The 24839-nt window shown below is 40.5% G+C and overlaps 1 protein-coding gene across 3 annotated transcripts in view; it reads right to left on the reverse strand.

The window, feature by feature from the left end:
- Positions 1–1054: 1054 nt before the first annotated feature.
- The window catches only part of LOC121191566 (solute carrier family 45 member 4), a 48309-nt gene continuing 24524 nt past the window's right edge, over positions 1055–24839 (reverse strand). For all 3 annotated transcript variants that reach the window (XM_041052754.1, XM_041052755.1, XM_041052756.1), the window contains exons 4-16: positions 12698–12886; positions 9579–9758; positions 9128–9318; positions 8834–9020; positions 8237–8698; positions 7823–8094; positions 7331–7492; positions 6755–6854; positions 6530–6610; positions 6309–6439; positions 6093–6161; positions 5825–5979; positions 1055–5589 (exon numbers count right to left, since the gene is read on the reverse strand). In XM_041052754.1, coding sequence (XP_040908688.1) covers positions 5409–5589; positions 5825–5979; positions 6093–6161; positions 6309–6439; positions 6530–6610; positions 6755–6854; positions 7331–7492; positions 7823–8094; positions 8237–8698; positions 8834–9020; positions 9128–9318; positions 9579–9758; positions 12698–12886 — 2360 coding nt within the window. In that variant the 3' untranslated portion in view covers positions 1055–5408. The remainder of the gene's footprint in view (positions 5590–5824; positions 5980–6092; positions 6162–6308; positions 6440–6529; positions 6611–6754; positions 6855–7330; positions 7493–7822; positions 8095–8236; positions 8699–8833; positions 9021–9127; positions 9319–9578; positions 9759–12697; positions 12887–24839) is intronic.

The following is a 24839-nucleotide window of genomic DNA, read 5'->3' on the forward strand; positions in this document are numbered from 1 at the left end:
TTGAGTGAAAAATGATAAATAATGAAATGAGTCATTGTTGGTTAACTTCTGAACAGATTTTAAAGGTGCGTTCCATACAGTGTTCATCCAGAGTCCTACATATGAAGGCTCAAGCATATTTACAGAACACAGAGATATATACACAGTCTTTATATATATAGAAAACAAAACTACTAACAAAAATAATCATCTTTTTTATAGCAGCAAAAAGAAGAAACTAAAAGAGAAATATGTATATTTACATCTTTTTTTCAAATAACAAGGCATATTATATATAGTACACTGCGCATACTTGCTTTCCCATTCTTTAAGTATTTTTCTTGATTTAATCTCTGTGAAGATCAAAGTATATAGGCATCTCTCTCCTCTGTCATTAACACACAGTTTACTAGAGGCAGAGCCACACACACACACACAGTTCGGCCAGGTTGGACTAACTGCATGGCTGCCATGCTGCCGCCACTGTCAGCTGCTGGTTGGAAATATGAAACAGCACTACCACGACGCCACATTCAATCAGTGATTAGGACAGTGGAGCCAACATGGCTGCCACTGAAAAAGTGCAAAGGCCAAACTATTGTGTGTGGCCCTGCCTGAAAAAAAAAAAAGAAAAAACAGAAAAGAGACATTTTCTAGTTGAGTTAAAACACCAGAACAGAGACAAAAAGACTCGTAAATAACCTCCGGTATTGCAGCCATCGATTCCAGAGTTAAGTGTAAACCAGGTGATTGCAAAGAACAGAGAACACGAACCAAAATACAAACACTGAGATGACATTTTTTTAACACAATCTTGCTTTTTGCTTTACATGTGAGCAGCTGTGAGACGACTGCTCACACACACACACACACGCACACACACAATCCAGTCCGCTTCTGCAACATCTCCCGTAACAGCAAATAGAATAACTTTAATTTACTCTTTTGGAAACTAAGTGAAAAGTGTCCTTTATAGATAAGAAAACTCAATAAAATAAAATTACTGAGTACTCAAAATAAATATCCACAGTTATTTTTTCTTTCTTTTGCAACACAATTCTACTGAATTTGTTTCTTTTTTTTTTTTTTTTTTTTTTTACTTATGTGCAAGTTCTGTGCATGTCAGACACCCCTGGCTTGTCAAACATCAAAACAAAAATGATTTCGGCTGAAATCAACTCACATTCATTGACTTTTTTCTTAACATTTAAGTCACCAGATGGAATCAAAGGTAAGAACTCAATTTCCCAGCAGGCTGAGCAAGAGGCCATGCTGTCTGAACATTCCGGAGTCAACAGTAAAAAGGCTTGGGACATTAAGAACAATCCCCTCCCATCCAAAGAAATCAAAGACTTTCCACTGCATTGGAACAGAAACACTCAAGTTGCACTTCAAGTATTCACGGCTTGGAGTTTCTCGCCTACACTTTTAACAAGGAGTGTTGCTCGGGACGACAAACATCTCGTCTTTTTTACACATTTCAACACCTTCCATCCGCAAATATATTGTGTTGAAAAGCGACAAGGTGAGTGCTGTCTGAAACTTTGCTCATAAATGTGCAAAAATGTAAAAAGTCACATGCTTGTTAAGAGTGTACTGACCCAGACCGAGCACAATGCTTCAGCTTAAAGAGTACATGTTGGTTTTGTTTGTTTTTTGTTTTTTTAAACACATTTAAGTTCAAACAAAAAGACACAAACGTCCAGCCATGCATTAGAAAATACATCCCTGACCTATTAGGACAATAAAGAAAACAGCTTGAGTGATTTGTACAGAGTCATACTTTGGTGTTCCACACATGCATTATCGCTGTTGTCGCATGCAAACCTCCCAAACCCAAAGTTGTTGGTTTTTTTTTTTTTTTTTTTTTTTTTTTTTTTAAATCTTCATGTTCGTCCTTAAACTGAAGTTGTGTGTCCATTTTTATCCAGAATATTTGATTGCCCTAGTGGTTACAGAAGCCATGCAAAACTCTGGCACCTGTACCTCCTCGTCTTTTGTCATAGTCCCATCCCTGCTTTATGTTTTTTTGTCCCAGCACCATAGCCAGAGCAGGGTCAAACCAGGAAGCAAAACACTCCTTGTCTTCTCTACTCTGCTCTGGGACTGGCTGAATGTACCTGAAATTATGGAAGGAATCTAATTTGTTAAAAACAGGGTTAAACTCTGCAACAACGCCCACCCAAGTGGAAAAAACAACAACCACATCATCAGTGAGTAAATTCTCTTCTAAAAACCCACAAAATTAAAATAAGCTTCTGCACTATATTCTTTAATACACGCTCAAATAAAATGTTCTCTCATTAGTAAATGAACCCACTGCAATTTACATTTTGATTGCATGTTTCAGCTGATTAAGCTGAGAGGAAAACTGACCCAAATCCACGACTGTTCGCCTTGACAGACACAGGAAAAACACCTGGAACAAACAACCCTGCTCCGTCCGCTCAAAACTCACACAATGCCCCCCCCACCCCCTGCCAGGGATTAACAGAGGCCGTTATTGCAAAAAAACGATCTGATTTGTCAGAAAACAACAATAAATTTCATTTTGCCTTTCTAACTTCAAGTTTGTTTTTACAGGTCCAGCATCATCGGCTAAGGAAACATTCCAAAGATTAAGATTATTTAACCTTCATGGTCTACACTCAATATCAGTAAGCGCTATTAAGAGATCAGCTTTACACAACTTGCATTTATCCAATCTGTGTTTTAAATCTGATATTTGTGTGATTAGCCTGTTAGTCGCACCATTGTGTATGGATGTAGGCAGGGTCAAAGTAAAGCTAAACTCAGCAGTTTAACTTCCTCATCCAGCATCACGTTGCCGCCGCTGCTTGCCCTCAGCAAACAGCAGATGCAGCCATTTTGCAAAAGCAATTACACTGTGTTGTTAAATTGGAGTTAGGGACGTAAAATGGATCAGAGCCATCTTCAGTGAAACTAACTGAAGGTATTGGGGTCATCAAATAATATTTTCTCATTAAGGGCAAATTTAGTGATTTGTTCTTGGTGTAAATTTTGCAAATTTTCTGGAGGCAAAGTTAACCATTAAGTTGTGACTCTCAAAACTGGCAGTTTCACTTAATAATTGGGTTTCTGGGTCTGCAGGGACTCAAAAAATTGAAAATCTGCCTCAATTGTCTTATTGTGAATCAACCCTAAGTTAAGACATAAATTTCCAAATTTGTGACAATTCAAATCTTGCTTAAGTTTGAACACTTAAAGCAATAGTTTAACATTTTGGGAAATGAGCTTATTGGTTTTCTTGACCAGAGCTGGATGAAAAAAGCTTTATTGTCTACAATGAATGTGTAGCTAAAACCAGCAGCTGACTTTACTTAGCATAAAGACTGGAAATAAAGGGAAACAGCTAACTAGCTTAACACATAATTATATTTTGTGGATTTTATGCCCACAAAAACAAAATAGGCAAACTTTGTTACAACTGGACAGAGCAAGCTAACCAGCTGCTGACTATAGATTCATATTTAGTGATATCAATCTTATCATCAAACTCTCAACAACAAAGCGAATAAGAACATCTCATAAAATGTCAACCTATTTTTTTAAGCAAAAATATTTCTCCAGTCCTCCCCTAATCTTGCTCCTAACCCCTCTCTCCTCTGTTAAATATCAATTTACCATACCACTTACAGAAGTAATTAGCAGCTAGCTTCTTTCTACTGATTATATTTGGCCCTTTAAATTGGAACCGACGCACCTAAAACAGGACCACAATCCTCTATTGAGGCTTGAACAACAAGCCTAACCCTGAACGCAAGAGGGATTTATTTTGTTTTTCTTTCTTCTTTCTTTTTTCTATCACAGAAACCTGAAGTTTCCTAAATTCTTTTCCTTCAAATTAACCAGGTTCCGTTCTAATATGCTTGTGTCCCATTCCAGACATTGGACATTACTACTTCAGCCACTGGATCAACTGGAACAGAAGAGTGTCAGGAAGCTCCGTCCATCTGGAAACCTAATCCAACAGCTCAAAAATCTGAGAGAGGATTTTAAACAAACAACACTTTTCTATCTGAACGCTGCAGCACTGTTTTTCGACAATGGCTCAGCTAATGTGCAGTTACTGACAAATGTGGTGTTTACAGCATTTTCTAGAAAAATAATCAGGCAAAATAAAAAAAGGAGAGAGAAAGGACTCCACATCTCTCTTCCCTTCTCCTCTGCTGTTTGGTTTGTCTCTTCTCCGCTCCTCTAACATGCAGCATGTAGGTTAGTCTGATCATTCAAAACAAACAGAAGCATCACCATCATAATTTTCTCTGGGTCCTCAATAAATCATGAAAATAGTATTTTGGATTGTAATGCCCTGTATGCTGCACATATTGCATCTTTACTTTCCTGGAATTTCACTCGATAAACATCTGTACTGTTTTACTCTGTTTTTAACTCTCAATATACAGCCAAGTTCACACTCACGCTCTATACTTTTGAGCACAGCCTATTATATAATATTGTCATCTTTGCCCTGGAGTGAAAGCTAAATTAAAGATTTTAGCACTTCTGCCATGTGGCGGAGGGCAAAGACAAGACACCTGCAATCAATTCAGGGGCTCAAGATCAATAAATTCCCCCAGGAACCAGGCTTCGGGCTCTTAGTTTCAGAAATGCCACTTCCAAAAGTCTTAAAGCTACTGACGCAGTACTGCTGTGCTGTAAAAGTCCCACAAAGCCCAATGTGTTAGGTGTATTTTGGTGGACACTGCCTCCACTGGAGACGCAAAGTCAGCAGATGCACACACACGCTCTTGTTGATCAGTGTCCACATCACAGAGCAAAGATTCGATCAAGCCGATTCCACGGCGAGGAAGAACGATTTTCAGCATTTTTTTAAATGATTGCAGCTTCGAGGACTAAAGTTCATCAACAGCGTTCATTATTCAGGATTTCATTCGATCCAGATGAGGAGGTGTGTGTGTGCGTGAGGGTTTTTATGTATGTATGTGAATCCCCTGAAGTTTCCTGTCCAGGCGGCTGCTCAGTAGCACCTCCTAGAGGCCCTGAGAGACAGAGACAACCTCTCTTTAAAACCAAGACTTGTGAATTTCTCACTTCTGGACGACCCTGACGGATCAGTCAAATGTCCGTGAGGGTTAAGTGGAAGGAATTTCGGTAACAGCTGAAACAGCACTGGGACCAGAATGATTTTTTTGTAGGGTAAGTCGGTCTGGTATGTCACTGGTCCCCACGTCAGATTGATTTGTTTTCTGCAGCAAAGACACAACGAATCAGAAAAAGCAAGAACAGACACCAAGAGTGCACCAGCCGCCCTCCTCTCTCTTCTTTGTCTGTAAACTCCAGCACATGTGAGGACGGTGGTGACACCTTAAGTCTTTTCCAACAGCATTGATGATACAAGTGAATTCTGTGTCTTCAGCCTCATGTCTGTCAATTTAGCCAGCCAATCACAGAGCAGACTCATTCGCCGTGTGACAAGAAGTGGTAGTGGTGGTGGCCTTGCCCTCCTTGTTGAGTTTCAGGAAGCTGGGTTTCTCTATCACTACAGTTACAGCTGCTTCATTGCCACGGGGATTTTCCAGCGTCGTCAAGGCCCGTTTCTCCGAAGCTTTGGCTGACTCCCCTTCCCTGACAATCATGATTTAAAATAACAACTGTTAGGACTGACTTTGAGGCTTCAAGAAAGAGTTTGACAATTTGAGAAATGTGTTTATTCACTGCTGTGCTAAGATAACGGGCTTCCCATTGTAGCTTCATACGCAGCATACATGCTCTAAGCAAGAATGTGAATAAACATTTTTCGTAGAGTGTCAAACTTCTCCTTTAATGACAGCAAATGACTAAGACCAGGTACTTTTCTTACCCGTTGTTTGGAGATGGGTAAATGACCAAAAAACAGGCAGTGAAGAATCCAAGGAGGGAGCCCCCAGAGGCCACCAGGGGAATGACACGGACACTGCCGACGGCTTCCACCACTGCACCCAGAGCTGAGGCCACCAAGATCTGACTGATGTACACCTGCAAAATCCCATTTCAATTATATAACAAGACAGCCTTTTTATGGTACTATAACATGCAGTACGCATATGACTGTGCCACACAGATTTTATAAACACAATGTGAACACATACCTGGCAAGATAAGATCGCACAGTCAATGCCAAAGCCTCTCCGGGAGTTACCAGGACTGTGCTGGATGTACTGCAGGAGGCAGAGAGAGTTACAGTTATCTAGTGAGCGAAAATGTATATTCATTATCATCATTTTGATACAGATTTAGCCAAAACAAAGAAATCCCTGGTCAGGTTGATGTTACACATTAAAAGAAAAACAAGGGTAAGTCTGTACCTCTTTCATTTCGTGATACTGTCCTAGCAGAGCATAAGGACAGTAGGAGATACTCATGGAGATGATGCCCATGCTACTGATCATCACCATGGCGACATACACGTTCGGGAAGATTGCCATGATGGCAGTTCCTACGGAGGGAAAAACACAGATCAGTTCCAAAGTTACTTATTGGCTGCTCACATTTATTTTTGCTCTTGTCACTGTACTGAGGTTCATACCTATGGAGAATCCAAGTGTCCCCAGGATGTAGATGACCTTAATGCTCAGGTCAAAGTTGTCAAGATACTTCTGAAGAACAGCTGTAAAAGTAAAATTAGCCGACTGTTTAGTCCAGAGATGAATGTCCAGTTATTGTGTTATTAAAAACTCCACTTTGCAGCTCATAAACACGATAATGTGCAAAATGTGCATTTGAAGTAAGAAGTGTGCTTGTGTGTTGTTACCTGAGCATGTAGCAGCAGTCATGGCATATATAACCAGTCCCCAACATCCCATCTGAACTCCTCTGTGATAATCATCCAGCAAAGTAGAGTTAACAGGAGCCTGAGAGAGAGAAAAAACAGGCAAAGTTTCTACCTGAGCTGTGGTGTGGCCAGAACAAAGACCAGAAAGAGCCCGACTCAAGTGTGAACTCCTCTATACACATTCTTTTAGGATATGCACCAAACTTAAGTTCAGTGTGGGAGAAGTGCACCTGTTTCTTCTTCTGGACACAGACACATTTACATGATGACATGGCATGATGATCTCTTACTGGCTTCTGAATAATTTGGTTATGTTCATGTTCTCAATTTTTAAACCATTTTCCATTGATTTAAATACTGGGATTAAATATCATGAGATTATGGGATTACGCATGCAGAGCACATGTAATCTCGTTAAATAATACTTAATTCCACTATGTTGCACATTCAAATTTGTCTCTTTCTGAAATGTCACCACTCTGGTAATATTAGTTTTGACAAGTGGTCATGTGTACATCTACTACTGCGTGCATGTTTAGCTGCTAATGCTCGTACGGTAGGATCTCCATTGTAGATGACTTGTCCCATGAAGTCAGTGAAAAAGACGGCCTCAGCGATGATGGAGAACCAGGTGAGCAGGTGGCAGGCGCAGAGTCGCAGCAGTTCTGGAGGCATCTTCAGCATGGACAGCCATAGCAGCCGCACAGTGGTCTCAACCTGGAGCGAGCAGGAGGGCAGAATTTATAACAACATTTTACAATAATCCACCAAATAGAGACACTTAACATAGTGGAAAGAAATAGCAGGGCTGTCTTGTTGCCATGGTTACAGGTCACTTTTTTATTAAGTAAAAAATGAAAATGTATTAAATAACTCTACTGATTGGATTCCTAATGTTACTTACATGTATTGGTAAAAATGTGTATTTGTATTTATCCGATGTCCATTTTGATCTTACTTTTTGGCTACCAGTACATGAGAAGTAGTGATGGCAGTATTAACAGAATCACAGTCTATTATATGACTTGTACATTTCTCCGTCCTCACCTCGCCCTCTTCGCTCTCTGTATCTCCGCTGGAAGAGTTAGTGTTTCCGCTCCTGTGTCTGTTTCTCTGTTTGTTCCTCCTCCTGTGTCTGGCCTCCACTTCGTACAGGTCGTTCATGCTGCGAGACGGCTTGATGAGAAAAGCGGCGTTGGCCCGGCGGTAACGGTAACGGTGGCTCCCTACTCTACCGTAGTAGGAAAAAGTGCAGGACGGCTGGCGGTAGAAGGTGTGACGGTGACGTGACTGCCTCATGGGAGCTCCAGTGCTGGCAGCTGGAATAAGAGACAGATCACTACGGTGAGTTTCTTCTTCGTAACTGGTTTGGAAACCTTAAAATTAATGTCACCATTTTCTTAATTTTAATTTTTATGTATTCTAGAACTGCACCGCATTATATTACATTAAGATACCAACCTTTGACCATACCAGCGCGATGGGCCTGTCCTTTAGAGCTCAGTCTGTTAGTGGTACCTCTATCAGGATTAGTTACACTGGCTAACAGCCGCCCATTCAGAGTCCGCTGTTCGTTGAGTTGGTTGTTGAGCAGCGCCTCCTGTCCATCATCATTTTCCATTTCTTGTAAGAAAGCAGAGAGGCGAGAGATCCTGGGCGTGGTAGAGTGTGTTTGGTTGTTGCTGTTTTGTGGGCGGAGCAAGTCCTGGCTTCCTGTGCTGCTGCTGCGTCTGATGCTGGCGAGCCGGGGAGGGGGAGTGCTGTGACTGGGGTTGAAGAACATAGAGGTTGTAGGCGGCGAGCCGTGGTAGGGTGAAAGGCGGTCAGCGAAGATGGACGGTTCTATGTGGCACAAGAACAATGCATCGTGGTCCAGGTGGTCGAGAGTGCCGTCTGCCATGGCGAGAACGCTGTCGCTTTTACCTGAAGACAGACGAGGAGAGGGTCAGATGTGAGGAATTCAGAGAAAATGACAAAATGTCCCATCCCACAGTTGACCTCCCTACCCAAATTTCTTTGGATTTGAAGAGGAAAAGATGTAATTTAGATTAGACTTACTTCTCACAAGCTCCACCTCTAGAAAGTCCATGTCCATATCTCCACGCTCTGACTGGTCATCTCCATAGGGGTCGTAGAGGTCGTAACTGTCCATCGTTTCATCCTCTCCGATCATTTCCAACTTGGGAGCGAGAAGTCCAGTCCTGCCATTGGCTGACGGGTGTGGGTTGGTGGGATCTGGACTCTCCTGGTGAACGAACAGTGAGAGGAGCAATGTTTTGTGACATACTGGTAAACTGAGGTCTTTATTTTGTTTTCATTTATTTAGTTTGAATTTTACAGTACAGGCCATACCTGATCCAGCCTGTCATGTTGGGGCGAGTACTGCTGTTCCTCGATGCTGAAGAGATGCAACACCACAGAGACGGAGAAGAGGATGGCGGCGAAGAAGAACAGGATCTGCTCCTGAGACTTGAAGGCTAATCCGAGGAAGGTGTGTGTCCAGTCTAAACCTCCGAGAGCGTAGCCAACTGCACCGCCAAGACCTGCACACATGGTCACACGAATAGGTTTAGACTTATAAGCAGATGAAGGAGACATGAGAAAAGGTGCCCAGTATCATTTTCTTACTTTGTGTGTTTGTGCCCATCCAGTTCAGTGAATTCTTTTTCACATTTTGTTTTCAATCGACATATGACTGTGAATTGTGTTATTTTTTGGCACTGAAAGGAAGTATATTTATGTGCAATAAACATATAAAAATCCTGTGAAATTTATGTGTGTGTGTGTCATACATTAGCCATACCTGCTGAGGCGGCATGGATGTTGAGTGCCATGTCTTGTTCCTCTGTGTCTGCCACGTCTAGCAAGTACGCTCTGATTGGTCCCTCCGTGGCGTCTGCACAGAAGTCCAACACCACGACTCCCAGCACGGTGAGAACGATGCCTATCGGTTGTCTCCCCTGCTCGTCACCTAGCGACAGACCTGATGGAGAAAGATGGAGATTATTTAAACTGTGTTTTTTCTTGTTACACAACAAGCAAACCAACAGAAGAGATTTTTTCAAACAAAATCAATTCCATGCAGTTCTACTACTTTATTAACTGATTAACAATAATGACCGTAAATACTAAGTGTGGAGGTTTTCCTGTTTTGTAATACTAATGTAACCCTGGTCAGAGCTGATCAATAGCTCATAAGTGAATTACAACTGCCGTGCAACACAAACACACACATAAAGGGGTCACTGCACATTTCCCATATTGCTTTGCATGATGTGTGTGACCTTGTGTGTGACATTGTCTCATTACATTTGTGACCCAGTCTTCCCCTCGAGCTGCTCAGTGTGTGTTTGTGTCTGCGGGGCCTGAGTGAGAAAATGTATGGGAAAGCTTTAGTAACCGGTATATAAATGTGTCCGTGTGTAAGAGGGAGAAAGAGAAATATCAGAGGCAGTGTGACGCAGCATGACTTCACAATCTGAAATCCATTAATGTCGGGGAAACAAAAACCTTCACAGAAGGTTGTGTGTGTGTGTGTGTGTGTGAGTTTGTGGACAATGGAGCCACACTACTCACTAGCCAGGCAGACAGACAGGAAGTGAATTGTGATTGGTGGAAAGGGAGAAGCAAACAGGAAGCATTTCCCTGTGAACTGCCTGCTTCTATGTTCCCATGTCAACACACGCACACACACACACATACATACACACACACATACACACACATACACACACTCCTATACAGGTTACTACAGTTTTCCCATGTCACCCGGTGTTGTTCACACACATTTATATATACACAACCATGGAAACGTACACTTTCTTTTATTTTCTCATTCACTCATACAGATACAGGTCACACTGGTCACACACACACACACGTTCCCTGGTGCCCTAACACGACCTGAGTGCCAACCTCTGGGCAAAAGAATGGAGGCAGAACAGAACAGTATTGAATAGAACTGAATAGAACCTGCTGACAGAAAACGGTTCACACAGCTCTCGTTCTTGTTATTTATAACTCCTTTGACAATTCATTTTTCTTTGTTCTATTTAGAGACATTTAAAAGGCCCAGTCTTATTGTTGTACTCTACATTTGGTCCATATTTGAATGTGGAGCATACACTCTATTATATAACGCAATTTGAACTTGAGGACAATACTACTACTATAACCGATTATCAAAATAGCTGCTGATTATTTTCTTTGGATCAAATTATTGATTGATTGCCTATCTGTTTCAGCTCTATAACCAATAAAATTACTCCTGCTATTTCAGAGATGTAAAGAGGACAAAAGCACGTTGGCCAATTCATTTTTCATTTTCAACACAACGTCTACAAACAAGTTGTAGTTAATACAAGAAAAGTCATTGTCATGACATTCTTCATCTTTCTCGATTTTCTGACATTTTATAGCCTAAAAAATTCTATTAAACAAATTACAGAGCAATCTATCAATAATGAACAGTGTACCAGTGTGAACCAATGTGTAACAAATGGGAACTTCAGAACTGATAGAAATGAAAAAATTGGCTGAAGCTCACAGAATGAGGGTGGAAGAAAAGCTACAGTAGAAAACATATTGTATCTGATGGTTTAACATCACAATAAGTTCCTCCAGTGGTTCAGAGTTTTCTCTCTCTCTCTATGGCTTATTGCTCTTATTGATCCAACATCGCAGGCTATTTCTGGGTAATACAAATAGATAATGTCAGAGTTTGAGTGTGTACAGGAAGAGTGTGATGATATGAGTTCACTACTTAGCTTCCATCTGTAAATTCAATGATCCACTGACTACACAAACTTCACAACACTGTCTCCTTTTAGTGTGTGTGTGTGTGTTTACATGTGTGCAGGGACAATATATGGTTAATGATGTTGCAACCGGAACTACGCTGATATAGTTAGCCTGAGATCGATATCTGTGTGGTATGATTGACGGCTGATCAATTAGTTCGATTGGATTGAACGAATGTGACCTTGTAATGACATTTGAGTGACGTAATAAACGGAGGACGTGGCCGAGGAGGACATCACTACATGACATGACTCTCAGCGGCTGAAGTTTGCGGTAAGTGATGCTGGGAAGGAAGCCGAGCTGTTCTTTTATTTCCTCTGTGGCCAAGTGCGTGTCGAGTAAAGCTACAGTGCAGCTGTTACTGTCAGGAGTTTGGAGTTTATTTCCCACCGGAGCTGTGATACTCTCAGGTGGTTTAGACAACAACGTTCAGCAGATGGCACAAAGTAAACTTCAGGCCAACATGTAGCAACAGCATGGATGGCCTCATGGATTTTTATTTGCTATTAAATCAACTGGTCTTTTTTGACGTGTAAACTGGCGCGGCATAGACTGGTCCATTAGTCTCTGAAAATCTCAGAAAATCATATTTCAAGAAAAAATGGCAAATACTGACTGGTTCAAGCTTCTCATCTTGTGTTCTAGGATATTTTTCACAGTTTTTTTATCTTTTACAGACCAAATTATTAATTGGTTACTTAAGAAAATAATTGTCAGATTAATCATTAATGAAAAGTAGTTAATTGCAAAAATGTAGTTTGGAAAAAAGTGCACTAATGCGAAATTATGACAATGTATTTTCACACCTAAACTTCAGCTTCAACATTTGATATTGCCCTTAATCCTTCTAAACCTCACAAATATATATAGACATCTTCAGTCATATGATACAGATTCCTGCATTTTATAATACAAAAAGTGCTTCTGTGTGTCATCTGTGCGCATGAAGTTTATCTGTTATTTGATCTAGATTACCAAGTTAGTGCTATGACTTTTCTCAATCAACAGGCAGAAGAATCATCTAAGTACAGCATGAAGAAGGGACACACACACCTGACACACACGCTTTTTAACGCTGTTATTTAAGTTCACACAGATAAATATTGTGTGACACACACTCACCTATCAATGATCCATTCAGAAACAGAGCCACTCCGATCAGTGTTCCTATACACAGAGCCAGGATGAACGGTCTCCTCCTGCCCCATCGCAGAGTGCAGCGGTCGCTGGCCGAGCCGATCAGAGGAGTAAACATGAGGCCGAGGACCGGACTGAGGAACCACGTCAGACTGTAGTACTGCTCTGGAAGACCTGGAGACACACAGACAAAGGACAGACATAAGCTATAGACAGAGATGTAAACAGGTAGAGAGACAAGTGAAAAACTAGACTTTTCAGAAAAAGATATAAAAAAATAACCAATGAACTAGGGTTGGGTTTGTCTGTCATCCACCAGGGGGTGCAATTAACATCCTAACTGTAGAAATGAGAGTCATCATTTTCATTTGATTGGCTTGAATTAAATGAAATATTTTTTGATTGGAATTAACCTTTAAGGAAAAAAAGGCTATTCATTTGATTTATGCATCAGAAAAACTGCAATTAAGTCACTTTATATGAAAAGATAAATGGGGTGATGGTGATTTGCAAGATAAGAAACTTTATTATCCCCTTGGGCTCAGGACCACTGCATTAAAGAGCATTAATGTCCAGACTTACTTAGCAGAATCCTTACAATTATTCAAACCACAAAACACATTAAAAAAAAAAGCCATAAAAGCCAACTCATGCATTAATCAATAAAACCCAAATCATTAAAACCAGTTCAACCACAATACTGCACAAGTATTACACATTATACCATAATAGTGCACATTCAACAGTAAAACCAACAACTATTGCTAATAAGTAATAATATGCCAATTGGTACCTATATATTATTTTTATCTAATTGCTACATGTGGTACCAGTGTTGCCGCAGTCACAGGTGAAGTATACAGCAACATAAACTGGCTACTGTGTTTGCGTTGCCGCCTCCGTTACCTAAGAGCTGACCTGCGGCTGACTTTTTCAACACCTCCTGTTAAAATCCTACACAAAGGGAAAAGGAGAAAAAGCCACAGCAACCATGCACGACAGGGGGATTTATCTCAGGTCTATTGAGTGTCTCTGTGTGAATGTTCAGCCTGGATTATCACACAAAGGGCCGCAACATCGGCGCCTGTGTACTGGTTAATGCAGGGAAAATAAGCAGGAGAGTGGACACTCACTGATCAAGTTTCTCGGGCTTTTGTGAGCCACAGACACCACAGAAACATCGCAGAGAGAATTTGGATTCTGAGTGCATAAATGGAAGAAACACTTATCTTTGTGTTGCTTCTGTTGAAACATACCAAAGGCTAAAAAGTCTTGCTATCGTTATCCTGTCATTTTTAACTACAGGTACATAAATAAAGCTCATCAAGCTTATGAACCTGAAACCAGGAGATCATAAAACTTAACTATAAGTAATGCTGGCTAATAGAAAACCCAGATGCAAAGAAACTAAAGCCTCTTTTTTTTGTCTTGATGCAAAATCTTTCTTTGTTGGGCCGAGTATTTTACATTTTAAATGAATATCAATTCCACGCGTCCTTGTCACTGAACCCACACCTAATTATTTTTGTGCTTGATCTTTCCACTTCCACAAATCAGGTGAGGATAACAAACACACACGCTGCACGACAGATTAGGATCGGTCAGTGGAAATAACTAATAACTAAATAGACACACACACATACACACAGGATGCAGCAACATAATGGAAACACATACTGCGCACTGTAGAGTACACATGCTTTCAATACCCTTGAATAATATCCGACAGCACCTTGCAAACCCATCACAGACACACACACACACTCCATCACTAACATAACCGGATCTTAATTAACTCCTCATAAAACCTCATAAAAGTGGCTGTCAGGGCAAGGAGCACGCCATCAGAATACACAATCATACACACAGGTTCATTTACAGTACATTAAACATTAGTTCACTGATCACATTGTGACCTGAGATTACAACTGAGGTAAAGTTGGCATATTTGCTAAATATGTTGAAAGACTGAAATACAGTTTTAATTATTCTCTTCCATTATCACCTTTACGATATGAGCATTCTGCGCTGCCCAGCGTTAGAGAATATTTTACAACAGAGATTAGAAAACTGATCACTCAAGATGTTTTTTAGCCTCATCTCGCCCATTGAATTCCCAATTAAAACATTATTCATAATGAAAATAATAAAAATTTGGCATTTCAGATTTTTATTATTCAGAAAAGTCTAATCTCACACTGTGTTTACATAATAATAAAATCAGTCATCACTGACTCATTACATACCCACGCATTATCAATACCCAAATAACAAAGACTACGCCCCTTAGAAACAGACTTGGACAAAAAACCATGACTTCACTGAGCTGCTGAGAGGAGGAAGAGGAGGCAGACAGTCCTTCAGCTAAGTGAAGTCAGCTGAATCCCAAATAATTAAATCAGAACTTTATCATCGACTCACTGTCAAACTGCAACTTAATGCAGCTCACTGAAAATACATTAATTGCCATTTGGCTGCCACACAATCCTTCCCATAAAGAGACAAGAGAAGGAGATAGGAAGAGCGGCAGACACTAAAAATGTCTTACTTAGGGAGTCCGTCCCACTAATGTCTCTGCTTGCAGTTTGAAAGTATGCCAGCATGAGTTGGCTCAAATAATGATAAAATATCTCTGCTTAAAGTTTGGGATATACACCTCTGAACTTCGCAAACTTTAGAGGTTAGTATCCTTCAAACCGTGTGGTTCTCTGAACGTCAAAACAGCAGCTGAAACCTGGACACCGCCTTCAAATGTCAGAATTTGAAGGTGGTGTCCAAAACACTTACACTTTGGGGAACGTGTCTTTCTCCCTCTTTGATCATCTCAGAAGCAAGAACTATACAAGAAAACAGGCTAACCTCACTGCTCGGAAACTGCACACAGACACACACAAAAAGATATTTGTGAGATTGTGAGACTCTATTAAAGAACGAAAAGCCATAATACCCTCTTATTTCTTATTAAATCTAGAGTTATCTCAAAGGAAGGGAGACAATGGAGATGTGGAAATGATGTAAATCATTCCCCAGTGAACAAATAAGATGGAGAGAGGGATGAAAGCTGCAGAGCTGATGGCAACTAATTTAATAGAGAGGACATTAGGCTCTTATGAGTTCAAAATGCACTTTAATGACACAAACATCAGTGACTGAGTGCTATGATATCTAATTATAGGGTGCTTGTCTAAAATGTCCCCACCTCCTGAGCAGGTCAACTAACAGCATTTTATCAGTAGAGTTACTCATTAGTCTGAGGTGCGACCCAGTCCGTCCGGATAGTTTACCTGCTGACTGATGCAGTGCATCCAGTATCAATATCTGACTGGCTCTTGTCCAACAAGACAGGACACAAAAAAGCACGCCCCGTGTGACGTCTTGAGCCTTGAGCTTGATGTTGATGAAGCTGTTGTTGTTGTTGTTGTCAGATTTTCTGGAAGCCTGGAGGTTTGTAAGGGGAGTGGTTTGTTTGCAAAATGCTGCTGTCATGTGAAAACCGAGCTGCTGCAATCATGGTAATTTTCATGTTTTCTGTTCTGTTGATGAATCACATGTCTCTCTGTGACAGGAGTTACGGTCTGTCGTCTCCTCACAGTCTGAGCCACAAAGTCAACAACATGATTTCTAATGATCGTCATCATTACAATGTGCCAAGTTGAGTGCCCAGTTGAAGCTGGGCTTAAATGATGTTGGACAGTCCAAAATAGGGGACGGGGGGGACAATGTGAGTTACTGAAAATGTGTCTGGTGCAATCACATCTCCGCAAACCATATTGAACAAAACAATTTAGAGCGCCTGGCCTGAATGCAACGCTGACAAGCAGCAGCACTTCACACCTTTTGCCACAAGTGTTTCAACTTTCATGTGTGGTTAAAAATCTGACAGAAATGCATGTGCATGAAGCGTTTACAGGCATTGTGTTGATCCTCCATCTGTTTCTCGACAGCAGTGAGAGACAAGAAGTGTCCCCAGCAGGAACTGAACCGAGGGGCACTGCAAATACACGGTATGTACCTTAAACCACTAGACCACATGGACAGCCAAGCTTTGTGGGTTATTTTGTAACACGCCTTTGTCTGATCGACGCTCAGCTGAACAAAAAAGAGGGCAGCAAGGATAGACTGCTGCAGAAGCATGAGACTGAGACTAAGTGGAGTGTTTTGGGCTTGTTAGTGTTTTGGTGAGTGCAAAGTAAAGATCATTCTGCAAAACAAATGGATTGTAATGCCTTTCACTGTGATGTAGCTGCAGGCTGCGGCGAGATAGTTGGACGTTAGGAGCTTGTCTGAATCGACACTTGGGGAAATTTCTCACCACATTTTTGTCAGCAAACCGAGTAAACCACAGGTGGTTTTAGGGATAGCCTTAAACCTCCCTAACATATCATCACGATGATCAACACACCCCCCACTCGCTAGCACCCACAAACAGGTTAGTCACAGTCACATCCTAATGAGCGGCTCAGTAAAAGCTTTTTAAGCTTTGATATTTCATATCAAAAACTGATATCACTGCGGCGCATCTCATCACTGCAACGACTGTTGCTTTTATGAATCACTCAGATCGGGTGCACTGAACGCTGAACACTGCCTGCGGTCAGTAAAACTGTCAGTCTGCTAAATTAGTTACTGTAAGTTCAGTATTATTGATAACAACATGCCTCATCTATCTTGCAAGTAAAATAAGGTAAAGCCAGCCACATTACTGATTTCTTGACTGATTGAGAAAATGAGATCGACCATACACTTGTTTTGGGTAGAAGATGTGGAATACTTGGAATGGAATACTGAATGACTTCAAACTGCATGTTTTATCCATCTAATCCAACTATACCACGAGTTCTTACGTGGCACAGGAGTGTCACATTAACACAACACCCTTTCTTCAAACAGTCCATGTTCCTGTTGACCTCTGTGTTTCTCATGAGACGGTCAAAAACAGGGCTTGACCCTTTGTCGCCTGGGTGACCAGGTCTTGGGAACCCTGACACCACGGAGACTCCATCACCTTCGCTTCCTGGCTCCTAATATGGCTGTGTCATTCACAGAGGGTTTCCTGTTGTGCGGTATGCTCGGACGAAGGAAAACTTTGTTTCTCTCTGTTTGTCTCACATTTATTATTTTTTTTCTGCCCCTTCAGTCTATGTATTAATTTGTACCCAGAAAAACAAGACACAGAGTAGACAGAAAACACACATACGGACACAAAAGGCACATACACAATACCTGTTTAAACAGAGGCACAGCCATAAAGTGGGAAACAAAGCAGCAGATAGGAATCTGTCTGTCTGTAAGTTTTGTCAACATCAAAACAGGAAAACAGTTTCTAGTAAACACTCCCCGCCACACATACACACACACGCACACAAATGATACAGAAAAACACAGTCAACACCTAGTAAATAAAGACATGTCTCTGTTCCCACACACACACAAACACCTATAAAAAAAAAAATAAAAAAAACAAAACACACACAGCTGAGTTCCCACACACTCCTGGTACTGTATACGCAAACACACACATACACAGGGAACAATGCTGAGAGAATTAAGATGCAGGAAGTATTTTAGAAAGAGAGAAAAAGAAATGAGTGCAGCAACAGACAAGGGAGGGAGAACGCAGAGAGAGAGAAGGAGTGTGAGAAAGGATTAAGATCAAAGAAGAGAGAGAGAATGAGAGAGGGAGGATAAGGTGAGAGAAATAGGAGGAAATGTGGAGGACAGAGAGGGAGAAAGCCGACAGGATGCAGAGACCGACAGAAAAAGTTCATATTCAGGTTGTCAGACAGCAGTGAGTGTCGTTGATTGATCGTGGGAAAGAAAAATTTACAGTCTGCTCCATCTATCATCAAAGCATTCATTTTTACTATGGACATTTCCTACAGACACACACACACACACACACACACACACCCACAAGCACACACACACGCAAGCACACAGATACTAAAAATGGACCTCAATGTGTGACTGTTGGGAGCACAGACTGCCCATTCATCACAACTTCTGCGTAGACTCTGTGTGTTTCTCCACGTCGTCCTCGCACGTACAAATACACGGACAGTAAAACTTTCTGGTTCCAATTGTTTGTCCAACTGTTTTAAATCTTGGATTAGACACAGCTCGTTGGACGTGAGGGGATGTTTTACTACAAATATAACTGAACAAGAAAAAATAAAAATCTGGAAAGAACAGGAAAGCAATTAACTATTGTGTTACTAAAATACTTCAGTGAAGGAAAACGATGAATCACATGACCCAGAATTTAACATTGAACCCAAAAGGACAACAGCACTTCCCCCTAACTACAGCATCACTTAAGCTTCCATGTATCTACAGGATTTAATTTAAAACATAATATATTTTGAACAAATGAAGCCCACTGTTTTCCTCTTCAAAGGGAAGTTTGAGATCAGTTGATATGAATACTATGAGTCCTCCCATCTTAGCTGCAAATTTTCACAACAGTCCTCTCCTTGTTTTCAGGCAGAACCCGAACAAGTATGTACTGTTACTGTATGTCTCTTTTTGCACTTGTATGATTTGTTTTGAAATTGTTTCCCGCAGCTACATGAAGTTTGGGGGAAAAAAAAACATTCTGCTGCTCTGGAAATGATTTAGCCCCTGAAATCATAGAAAAACAAAAAAATGCAGATTTAAAAATAAATAAATAAATAAATCTAATCTGCATAAGGAAGGGCATGGCCATCAGCTGACTCGACAAGAGGATACTGTAAACATTATTTCGTGTATGGCGGCTTATTAGTGCCCTGCTGGAATTTACATAGCTTTTCTAGGAGATGTTCAATTAATAATCAATAACAGCTGTCTGTTGTCTGTGCAGAGCAACTGATAAGATCAGCTGTCAAGCTGATGTGACCAGTTCAGCTATTTTTTCTGGACTTTGAGGTGATCATGTTAAACTGGTGAGATTTCTCTTGGTTAAAAAATGTGGGGGTGACTGTGATTAATGCAGTGTACCCAGTGCACTCAGTGTTTAATCAAATAAAGGGAGACCGTGGGTTTACAAAACTAAATCTTTTTCTGGGTTTTTCTTACTTTCAAAAAAATCCCTGGAAACTAAAATCACTAATGAATTGATCTCAGTAATGAACACTGTGTGTATATCCAAAGACTGATCTATCTTCTTCCTCTGTGCCACAGTTCTCCATTGTTGTCTAAAAGCTATTAAAATGACATTAATGAATCACACCATTGCACTGGGTGACATGTTCATTTATTTCCATGAACATGGACACTTTATTTTCAGTCCCACACCATCCTGCTGCTGTTTTGCTGCATAACCCCTGAATGTGTATTCATCCACCTCTGAAAGTAGTTTCCTACAAATGCATTATTTACTCCTGTTTGCTAATGTTTGCTAAACCCTACAGTGCCCTGAACATTTAGGAAATCGTTTTTTGTTATGGAACTATATATTTGTGAGCCATTTTTAAAATTTTGCATTTCTTTAGGAATAAATGGGTGCAGGGCTAAAAGGCATAGAGAGACGAGAGAAGGACTAATGCACTATTGATTTTGGTATTTGAGATTTGGGATTTGTTGCCAGGGAAATAAATGCATAATACTGCCAGTCTTAAGCTTTAGTCCATTTTCTTCGTGATTTTTCTCCTTACTTTGTACAACTGCTAGACTTAAAAAAAACATTTCAACCCACTGTGGTCTAACTGGTAAAACGTCTGTCAGTGGGGCCACACCCTTTTCGACTTTATCGGAAAACCCATCAAGTTTTATTTTGGGTAGTTTTAATTACACAGGCTATGATCAAGCTTTGATCATGTGTCATGAGGCAACTGTGGCTCCCAGAAATTACGTTTATTTACAACTGAACTGTAAAGACAAATATGTTTTGTAGGAACCGTAATCACTGGCTGAGTCATGTTCAGAGGCAACATGGTTCTTGAATGAATGAAGTGTTGTATTTATTAATGGCAGCAGAGTCACAAGGAGGTGGTCAGGGTGGATGGTGGGTGTACAAAGCACAGGACTGTTACACCTGAGACCAGGGTTCACATCATGCCACAATTCTCTTTTCAGCAAAATGTATTTGCTGTTGTAATTTAGTTGTGTATAAACATAATTTTTTGACAGACAGGGTTGCATGAGGGACAGATCTTATTTTTTCTCCAGCCTCTGAATCCTCTACTTTACCTCTCAGGGCCGTAGTGATGTTGTGTCTTTGCCACCATTGCCCTATTCTTACGTCTACATCTCTCCATCCCTCTCTCCACCTCCCCCATCACCACTCACCCTTCTTCTCTCACACAATAAACTAAAAGTAAGCATCTCCTACATAAAACCCAAATATCTCCTCCTCAGCTCTCATAAACTCTGAACTGAAATCGAACCATCTGACTTTTTCCTGAAGAATCAACAAACATCAGCCTCATTCACTCTCTTTCAACTCTCCTCTCTTTCCCTCTCTGTTCCCATCCTACCCACAAACACAAAACAATCCTTTCATATCCTGCGCTGGCGTGAGAAAACCGCAAGAAAAATGACAAGCGTCCCCGAAAAGAGCCAGAGAAATGGTGTGAAAGTGAGAGTAGGGCAGAGGTCACGGAGGGAGAAAGTGGGCAGGAAGGAAGGAGGGTGAAAGCGAGCAAATGAGACACAGAGAGCACGAGGAAAGGAAAGGAGGAAGCAGGTGTTTTTGAATAAACAAAACATATGAACTGAGTCAGGTGTATTATTCAGAGAAGAAGAAAGAAAGGAAAGGAAAGGAAAGAACGAAATGGGGTTTGTGACAGATGGTCTGTGAGACCAGATTTAAAATATTAACATCAATATTTTATTATTGATAAGCATCTGGTTGTAGATTTTATGCCAACACTGAGGACTGCACAGTTTTTCTTAGCACACACAGGCCCATCTCCTTACTGTACTGCAGCTAACTGGATCGCTTTTGTATTTTGTTTTATATAAATGGACAATCCGTCTTCTAAAATTCAAGCAAACGTGTAGCTGTTCAACCACCAAAAATCAATACCTTGAGCAGATGTCTGAGACAACAATTAAATCCAAGTTATTGATTTCTGGTGCTGCTAAAGGTTTGTTTACATCAGCAATATTGGTGTTCATATTTGTAGTGAACATTTTTGTTCTAGTTTATAGTTAAGGCGTGCCTATCCTCTTTGGACAACACTCATTGCGCTGTGTACAGCACAAAGATTTTTGTCAAATAACGTTTGTTCAGCATCATTTAAAGGAACATATTTATTTGACAAAGTATAGCTGAAATATTAAAACAAGACTTATTTTAACTTCGGCACTCTTTATTTATTATTACAGCTAAAACAATTAGTCAACTAATCAATTAGCTGAATGTAGAGAAATCTTAATTAATCCACTGTGATTGTAAAACAAACATTAGTTCATGTTTATGGAGGGCGCAAGCATTTTATTGGCACTGCATTGTAAATGTTAGACTAACAGCTTTGTTGCCAACACAGAACATCCTGCAGATATTTGTGAAACCTAGTGACTAAAACACTGCTGAAATAAGAGCAAATAAAATAAAAAAAAGTAAAAGATTGTGATACCTGGTTAACTGCTACTTCAGCCAACATTTACACTCATAAGGATAATGAAGTGAGGCAGAAAAGAAAAAAGGACAGAGACAGTAGGAGAGAAAGGAGTGAGTCATAGCACTTCCCAGCAGCAAGAGACGTGTGAACATCAATCACACAACAGGCACACACAGTCTCCAGTATCCAGACTCACTCCAGCAAATGCAGACACAAGGTACACAAGCTACCCTGCCAAGGTCATCATTAACAAAGTGCCTAGCTGAGTGAAATGCTGAGTGATGTATGTGTGTGTGTGTGTTCGCGCACGTGCGTGTGTGTGTGTGTGTGTGTGTGTCGCAAAGCTGACGACAACAAACTGCTAATCCCATCACAGCAGAACAATGGTGGTAAAACACTTCAAGATAATTGTAAAAGCATAAAGAGAATAAGTGTAGCTTCAAGCACATTGTTGTTATATATATTTGCAAATTATTGCACTGAATAAAACCGGAGCCTCGGTGTGTGTCTATCCTCACAGACTGTTAATATCATTCTTTAGAGGACACGGAGGATGGGCTTTACTTTGCACATACACACACAAAACACACACAATCCGGTTTTACGTTAAGTGGAAACTGGTTTTGGACTCATCCTTTCAGCTAATTTAACACAAAACAAGATGAGCAATATCAACTAAATTTATGTGTCTGTGCACTGGGGTAAAAAAAAAAGAAAAAGAAAGAAAGAAAAGAAAGACACCACCAACCGTTCCTCTCTATGTAAAAGGTGGCATTAAAATTGCATGAAGCCCGCATGTATGCACACGCAGCTGCTGCTAGTCGGCAGAGTTATGTAACACCACTGCAGTAAACTGACCTCCTACTGGGAGAGAGAAAGAGAGATGGACAGAAGGAGAAACTGATACAGAGAAAGAAGTTTTAAGTGGGAAATCTGCTGAATGCTTGTTTAAATAGTAGAAAATATGCACTGTTTTAATGCCCCTGCCATCTGCCATTTACATTATTATACAGCCATATGTGACTGACAGCAGGGAGGCGGGCCTCTCTCTGTGGCTGACCTATCACACACAGGAAGCTCACACCAGCATCGCTGACTGCCCTTTCACTACCAAAGAAGTGATCAATAAAGCCAATCAGCAGTGATCAGTCAGTAATCTTATGTAACCGCAAGTACAGTAGGTCAGCAAAAATTAGAAGGGTGCATCCAGGTGTTCATTCAAAGTGTCAGAAGAGATGGCACATTTGGTTGGTAAGACTCAAAGTCACGAGTTAGGATGTTTCCCTTCCACACGCAGACACAGAAAAATATATAAAGTCAAGTCAATTTTATTTCTATAGCGTAACACAAGTTACCAGCTCCTTAAACCACACTGATACAGATCATGTGTGGTTTCTGTTCGAGGAGAACAAGGCAGCAACATTGGCTTTTCTACAATTACACTACCTACCCTTACAAGTAAAGCTAAAGTGACACAACCAAAGAATTTCTGGTAAACAGTGTAAATATTAAACAGTGTATAATATAATATTGCTCTGCAGCTATAACCCTAACATTTACATTTATGTCCTTTTATAAAGTGTTTATTAATGTGAATAGTCTCTTAAGTAAACAAATAAAATTATTAAATATGGCTAAAAATTGTTGAGGTAATAATTGCCACTACCTAACCATGTATTTACTTTGTTGGGCTATAGCTAACTTACTGTAGCAGAGATGTTTATATGTCACTATTTGTCACCAGAGGGACAAGATACTTCATATTGATTTCTACTACATATCTTATGGACAGTTCAAGTGCTGCCTGCTAGAAGTAATGTTTTGAAAACTATGGGACCTTCTGCAATTCCATTTTATCTCAACTCAGACATGCAAATGGAAAATATATATTGCTGACAGTAAAAACAGCACTAGGAGCACCACAAAACTGACCGCTTAAACTCTAAAAAAAAGCCCATAACAACATTACTATTTTTTGTACTTAAATGACTCTCAACTTCACCTTTTTAACTAGATATATGACTGTACAAGATTAATCTGTCAGTATTCATCCATCTGTCTCAGCATTTATATACTGTCAAAATAAACGAGTGCCAGTGAGAGAGAGCAGATGTTTTTATACTGCCCCTTTTTAAAATGCACAGACAAACACACACACACGCACACAAAAAAACCCTGGGGCCAGCCAATTACTGGCGTGCTGGCTTGCTGCTATTAGGCCTGTTGTGTGTGTTTATGTGTGTGAGTGCGTGCGTGCGTGCGTGTGCATGTGTGTGGCTTTATAGATTTTCTAGTCACTTTGAGTGACTGACTTTGCCCGTAGTGTAGTGTGGTCCAACTCGTTCTGTATTTTAGATTTTAAAAAATAATAATGTCAAATGGAAAAAGTGTCGCAGGCGCAGGCATAACAATTAATATCAGAGCATTATAGTGAAAATAACTGTTAGTTGTAGCCCTCCTCTAAAGAGTTTGTTTCCCCTCTTGTTTCTTTGTCTCTCATCATCATCACCTGAGAGCTCTGGTGGTGGTTTGTTTTTGATGACTTCAACCTCCCTGGGGGGTGGGAGGTGGGGGCAGGGGTG

This window comes from Toxotes jaculatrix, chromosome 13 (assembly GCF_017976425.1).
Source record: "Toxotes jaculatrix isolate fToxJac2 chromosome 13, fToxJac2.pri, whole genome shotgun sequence".
NCBI lineage: Eukaryota > Metazoa > Chordata > Actinopteri > Toxotidae > Toxotes > Toxotes jaculatrix.